The following is a 6,738-nucleotide window of genomic DNA, read 5'->3' as shown; positions in this document are numbered from 1 at the left end:
AATCAATTGACTTGTGTGGTGCATATATATACGGCGCCCGTTTGCACCAATATTTACGTTCTCAATTGATAATAAGTAATAACGTTTTCAACAGTGTCACTGAACCAGATGAAATACTCAGTAGACACCCAACTTCGAGACCAACAGGCTGGGTCCCATGAGTATCGGTCGTACACAGACCAAATCACAACACTACGGATCATCTTTGAACAATGGGTTGAATGGAGCTCGTCATTATATATCAACTTCATCGACTATGAGAATGCTTTTGATTGTGTGCATAGGCGAACCTTGTGTAAAATTCTGGTGTACCTGAAAAGATCATCAACATCATTCGGAATTCTTCAAATACAACACGTAGATTACTAACCCAATCACTGTCGAATCCCTGGAAGACGAGAGAACATTCACGTACCTTGGAGCATCATCGGTGAACGAGGAGGATCTGATGCAAACGTAAATGTGAGGACTGGCAAGGCAAGGATGGCATTCCTACAACTGAAGAACATATGAAACTCAAAACAACTGTCAACCAAAGTCACAATTTTCAATACGAACATCAAGACAGTTAGTTCTACTGTATGGAGCTGAAATGTGGAGAACTGCCGTAACCATCATCAAAAAGGTACAAGTATTTATAAACAGTTGTCTACGCAAAATACTCAATGTGCGTCAGTCACATACTATCAGCAACAGCTACCTACTGTGGAAGAATACAAACCAGCTTCCAGATGTAGAGGAAATTAGGAAAGGACAATAGAAGTGGATAGGACATACATTAGAAAACCATCAAACTGCATCACAAGGTAAGTGCTAACTTGGAATCTTGAAGGGAAACGGAAAAGAGGAGGACCAAAGAACACACTGAGTCGAGAATTGAAGGCAGACATGAAAACATGAATAGCAACTGGAAACAACAGGAGAGTATTGGTCAGGACAGGGTTTGATGGAGATAGCTGGTGGGCGGTCTATGCTTCTCGGCGAGGGGTAACAGGCGTAAGTAAGTAAGCAAATTTAGGCTGTGCCGTTTGGGGCATTTTTACCTTTGATATTATTATTACTATTCACAAACATTTTCTGGGTACATAAATATTGTGAAGGAACCATTTCGGGTTTCTTCAAAAATGAAATAGTGCACAAGTTTCAGCAGTGTTAGCATAATATCTGCCATATTAAAAATACAGGTTTTGCGTAATTGAGGACACTTAGTTGACCTTAAAGAAGGAAAGGGAGAAAGTGAGGGAATGAAAATGAAGGAAGAGTGAAATACTCAAATAATTTAACAAACGTGTTTGTGAACATTGAACAAGGATAATCGACTATGTATAAGTCACCAAATGAATGACAAAACAGAGAAAGAATTAAAAATAAATAGATAACAAAATAACTTATTATTGCAGTAAAGTATGACTGTAAAATAAGTGCGCAGTAATAGTTTGGAGTGATGTAATGAGAGTTTCAACATTTGTCCTCTTAAATTATTGCACTTCAAATTATGAACAGAGTATATGAACTGCTCACGGCAGCCACAGTGCGGCTGCATCGTCATTACACATGAAATACGAATATTGACGGCAAAAGATGGAAAATCATAATCGCTGTCACTGACTAATAGTTAGAAGAATTATTCTGAAAGCTATCTAGCCCGGATTTCCCAGGATAATGAACAGTTCTAGGGAGAGAGCACTCCATTTGAATCGTCCGGTAGAACAGCAACTGACATCCTAAAAGTGCTTCGGGTGGATTAAGACTAAGCATCGTAACACTTACAATTAACTTAGTCGGTACGAAATAGAAGGGGAAACGCCAGATGAAAGCACCAAACTTACTCGTCATTGTTGTTAATATCCAGATATTGTCATCTAATCCAAACTTTAGGACAAATGTTATCTTTTGTTAACAAATAAAGTTAGAAACGGCTGTTAATATATTTTTATCCCGTCCAGCTGTCTGTTTATCTTTGATCCCAGTAGTCGGTAATAAGGTTAAAGAAATTATTTTCTCTTATTGAGTACTGGTAGCTCGTATACCAGCCGTGACACTAACACAGGAGGTCGCCATAGAATAACTTTACCGCAGACATCCAAATGAACTCACCGATCAAGGAGAATCTGTTTTAGCAAGGTCTTTATCATCCTAAAGCGGTTAAAGTCAACTTTTGCAAAAGGCTAATTAGACGACCAGAAACACTGGAGTTCCCGAAAAACATACTACACAATTCAACTTTCTATCTGACAACGCACCCAGATTGATATAAAAAAGAAGTAAACCTGAAGAAGCTGTGTTACTGAATTTTTCAAAAATAATTACAAAGGTACGAACTGTAAGATATATCTGAAAAATTTTAGGAACTGTGCCGTACAATCAGATTACACTTCCAAAATCGGATACGATGGTATGATATTATCTATTACAAAAGTACGCAGACGCCCTGTGCAAACTAGTATGTTATCAGATCTAACAATCACTTTGCTTTCGACAAAGAACGAAACAGAGCTTCTAAGTTGAAATCTGTTCACCATATTGTTCTCCGCTGTCACTAAGATCATGCAAGCAGTTGGAATGAATCTCTCCGAGCCATCTTCCCGAGACTCTATAAAACAGGGAATAGAGTCAAAATCAATCGGCATTAGTGAAATCTAGTGGCCTGCTTATATGTAGAGACTTGAAAGTTGAGTGAAAATACATGGCTCCACTGATGCCTATAATCTCCAAGGAAAATACTCTAAATGTTCTGGTCATCAGGAATATTCTTCCTCTTAGTCCAGTAAATGTAGCATACCAACGGCGAAAAACGATACATCCAATACTTACTTTTTAGGTGATTTTAGTGTTACACTACACAGCGGGAAAAAGACCATGGCGTGACATGCGAGGTATCTCTCTTGACTGATATTCTGTTGACATTGAGGCACACCCTGTCATAGTGTTTCCATAACATTCGGCAGTCCGACTCCCGAACTGACCAAAGCCAGTCCATGCATATTCAGACGTAGGTCATGCTATCGCCCTAAACCTTTTCTTGTAAAAGAACCTCAAGAACCAAGAGACCCTAAAGCAAATTTGGGTAATGATCATTGTGTCGAGGCGAGTACAATCTAGGCTAACCAGTGGTTTTAGGGAATGAGAAACTCTGAGAACCAAACATGGTCTTGTGTGAATTTCTGTTCGAGTTCCTTCAGATAGGAATGTGTCTAGTAAAACCAACGTGGTCAATATCAAAGACTTAAAGAACTGTTTATTTTGGCTTTTTTGTTTGCCACTTTGACCATTTTCAGAGGTTATTTAAGACCTAGGAATGATTTCTCTAACACAGAACGACTTTGCAGATTAATATCCAGAAATTTTTTTGATACAAAAAACCCTACCTAGTTCGTCTGGCGGCATCAAACTTTTAGCCCGTACAGTACTTAATAATACAGGAAAATGGTCGTGATGTAACATATTACTCAGAATCCCAAAGGATTAATAATGTGATTCAGTACTTAACTAAACAGACGACATCATTTCAGGGTGGACCAAAAGAGGATATGAGCGAAAACAAGATGTAAATCCAACATGGTAGATCAATATGAACCCGTGGAATTCACCACTAGTGACGATGGCACTGACTCATGACTCGCGCAAAAGAATGACTTAAGTGTGACTCCTCAATTATCCCGAAAATCTCTACTACAGACTGGTAGGTATTTACCAGTATCAATCTATGAGGTTAAAAAGGTAGGCTCTTGCACTAGCTTGTCAAAAATATCTTGGATATTGATCGATATGAAAGATGTGTTTTACACATTCAACTTTATTTATCCACTCGATCGTCCTTCAAAGCTTGGTAACTGCGTTCAAAATGGTTAGGATTGTGGTCAAGAAAGGTGACCAGGCTTTTTTTATGATTGACCGCTCATCAAGCACTCCTATTGAAGAATTATTAAGCGAAATCTGTGAAATATACAATGGCATCCTTAAAATTCATCGGATATGTGGAGAAATGGAAGAGTTAGCAAAACATGGTGTTACTCTACCACCAAATATGCAAGTAATTGTGTTGATAAGCTTTATATTCTTCAGGGTCTTACGGACGAACAAATTTGTGACCTAAAACTTGAAGACGAGTGGGGAAAGAAGTGTATTCCTAGTGGTGGCTATGTTGAGTGCAAGGACGAAATAGGTAGGAGAAATGGTGTTGGTAAGTTGTTTCTACATTAGAATAATGTTCATAAACAGCACCGACCGAAAAAATGGTGGAAGTGCTAAAAAGAACAATGGATGAATCCAAGCAGTTGATTTCTCGAGATCTCGTTAAGAAAGATATCAGTATCGAGAAGAGTGTTATCCGAGAAGCTTTGATGATGCTTACTGGTGCAGTAACCATCGTTTATCCTATGGGTCTACCTCCATATGATCCTATTAAATTGGAGTTTGACAATGAAGAGGATTTAAGTGGAACGCATGTAAGTACCTAGTCTTCAGATGCTATTTGACCTAATAACACCAATGTTAATAGTGGGTCGAACAATATTATTAATTGTCTTTGAACATACAGCTTCTTTAATTAAATAATGTCTGATATAATAAGTTCTTACATGCTGGTCGTTTGACAAATGTTCTGACCTTCAGCTAGCAGTTGTGTTAACTAATTATTTTCCAAATTATTTGTGCCTTATGATTTCGAGTTAATAAACTCAACTTTCACTCCAGTCAGATCGCTTTCCAAACAACACTATAGTGCAAAAACTCATCATTAATTCCCCTTGTATGGTTTCTCGGATAGAAGTGACTATTTTAACTGCTTATAACACCTCTCATAGACGCTCTATTTCAAAGTTAATGGTGTTTACTTTCATTTTATTAAGTTGGGAACCATATTAATAAAAAGTAATATGCAACACCACCCGCATTTCATCCAAAACGACACGGGAGTGCGCTATGTATTGCAGAAAACATGATTAACTTGAGAAATACTTAGCCCAAGTTCAACTTACTAGCAGTATAACTTCATACACATATTTTTGAAGTATTGGCCTTTGAATGACTGCCAGAGTTATGTAGTTTTGAAGAAAAAGTCCAAAAATATGACTTCCAATTGTTTTTCCTTCCAGGCAAGCAGCTAGGTAAATTCATTACTCCTCATAAAAATTGTAACTCAAGGTTGAGTACGTGAGCCTATACTCTTTAAATGAATTAAATTATACTACTAAGTGGATTGATTGTTTATAGCAAAAAGATATGAAATTACGGCTGATAATTTACTATTTTTGGTCAGTCTTTATCAAAGTCGTTATTCATCAGTAGTTTACGGCAATTTCGTTCAGTTAGTCGACTTGGGTTTGTGATACATATCTGGATTCTATATCTCAACATGTCTGTGAATAAAAGGTTTTTGTTGTTGTTGATCTCATCTTGTGTATTACTGAAATTATGTATGCAAAACTTGGAGATAGTTTGTAGTAAGCAGTATATTACCTTAAGAATCTTGACGACTATTGTTCAAAAAATAGGATAGAAGCGTCAGTTGATCAAATTAGACACATAAAAGGAATGAAGATAAGGGTTAGGATTTTATTAGGATAACAATATCGTTTTTGGATAGTTAACAACATAAATGTACAAAGCATTTTACCTGTCCGGTCAGTCAGAAGCAGTGTAGAATTCAACACACGCGGATCGTTTCATTTTGTCACACCAATATTAGCACACCGAGAAAACTGTAAGCTTTCTTTGGTGAATGAGGAGCCTTTTGGAGACAATACTAGAGGTTTTGCTAAGAAGATGGTATCATTTAACATTTTTGGATAGTTCAGAGACCAACATACCACGTCCGATTTGTAAACGACAGACTTTTCTCGTAATACCCTGGACGTATATGTAAACACTTAAAGCTTTGCGATTTTTATTCTGATAAAAATATTCAGTTGTACATTACATTTTTTCTTATTACTGTCAATCAAACTATAAAATCTATCCATGAATATTTCTTATCATTATTCAAGGCATCTCAAGAAGTAATCACAGCAGATAATGCTAGTTTATGGTTTTCAGGAAAAGAAATGCATCGTGGAAAACTTCTCTCAGATTATATTGGACATAATGATAAAACTAAGATTATTGCTAAATTAACAAAACGTGGTACTGGTGCACCAGCACGTGAACCTATTATAAATGAAGAACAACAACGTGCTATGATGGCATATTATTATAAAAGACAAGAAGAATGGAAAAAACTTGAAGCTGATGATGATGATTGTTATTTAAATTCAGCTTGGGCTGAACCTAATCAATTAAAACGACAGTTTCATGGATTAACTAATATCAAATGGGGTCCAAAATGATGTTGTATAGAAAAAATGAAGAAAACATATAGGACATCAATATCTCTACCCATTGTTTCTATAGTTTTCCACTGAATAACCATTTTTTCTTAAATGTAAATAACTTCATTTATGAATTTATTTCCCACTTATTAGTTCAGAATTTTATCATTGAACTGTATGTTTTTATTGTACTTGTTTAAATGATTATCTTCGAAGATTGTTCGGGTCATAATAGGATTAAACCTAAGTATATTATCATCATGACATTGAGTGGTATCACCCAGTGTTGGGTGTCAAACGGTTGTGTGGTCATACCCCTCTGCATGTGACACAGTAGGTTGCTTTACTCTTTTAATACTATTAGTGGCAGCTAGGGACTAATTTGTATAGTAAAAGTCTCTGCAGAAGACCAATGTCATTATTTTATTGA

The 6,738-nt window shown here is 36.5% G+C and overlaps 1 protein-coding gene across 1 annotated transcript; it reads left to right on the top strand.

Annotated features, from left to right (window-relative positions):
• The first annotated feature begins 3,819 nt into the window (after positions 1 to 3,819).
• Smp_074410 (hypothetical protein) lies at positions 3,820 to 6,478 on the top strand. Its single transcript, XM_018797883.1, has 4 exons — positions 3,820 to 4,033; positions 4,066 to 4,183; positions 4,222 to 4,448; positions 5,988 to 6,478. The coding sequence occupies exons 1-4, from the start codon at positions 3,845 to 3,847 to the stop codon at positions 6,324 to 6,326; spliced, it is 873 nt and encodes a 290-aa protein (XP_018652881.1). The 5' UTR covers positions 3,820 to 3,844; the 3' UTR covers positions 6,327 to 6,478.
• Positions 6,479 to 6,738: the final 260 nt, after the last annotated feature.

Source organism: Schistosoma mansoni, chromosome 6 (assembly GCF_000237925.1).
Source record: "Schistosoma mansoni strain Puerto Rico chromosome 6, complete genome".
Classification (NCBI taxonomy): domain Eukaryota; kingdom Metazoa; phylum Platyhelminthes; class Trematoda; order Strigeidida; family Schistosomatidae; genus Schistosoma; species Schistosoma mansoni.
This window is presented reverse-complemented; position numbering and strand designations above follow the sequence as displayed.

Excerpts from the sequence above, each read along its gene's own strand:
- Smp_074410 (XM_018797883.1), top strand. The coding sequence starts at position 3,845 with ATGGTTAGGATTGTGGTCAAGAAAGGTGACCAGGCTTTTTTTATGATT. Across the intron at positions 4,034-4,065 it reads CTCTACCACCAAATATGCAA|GGTCTTACGGACGAACAAAT; the intron begins GTAATTGTGTTG and ends TATATTCTTCAG. Across the intron at positions 4,449-5,987 it reads AGGATTTAAGTGGAACGCAT|GCATCTCAAGAAGTAATCAC; the intron begins GTAAGTACCTAG and ends TCATTATTCAAG.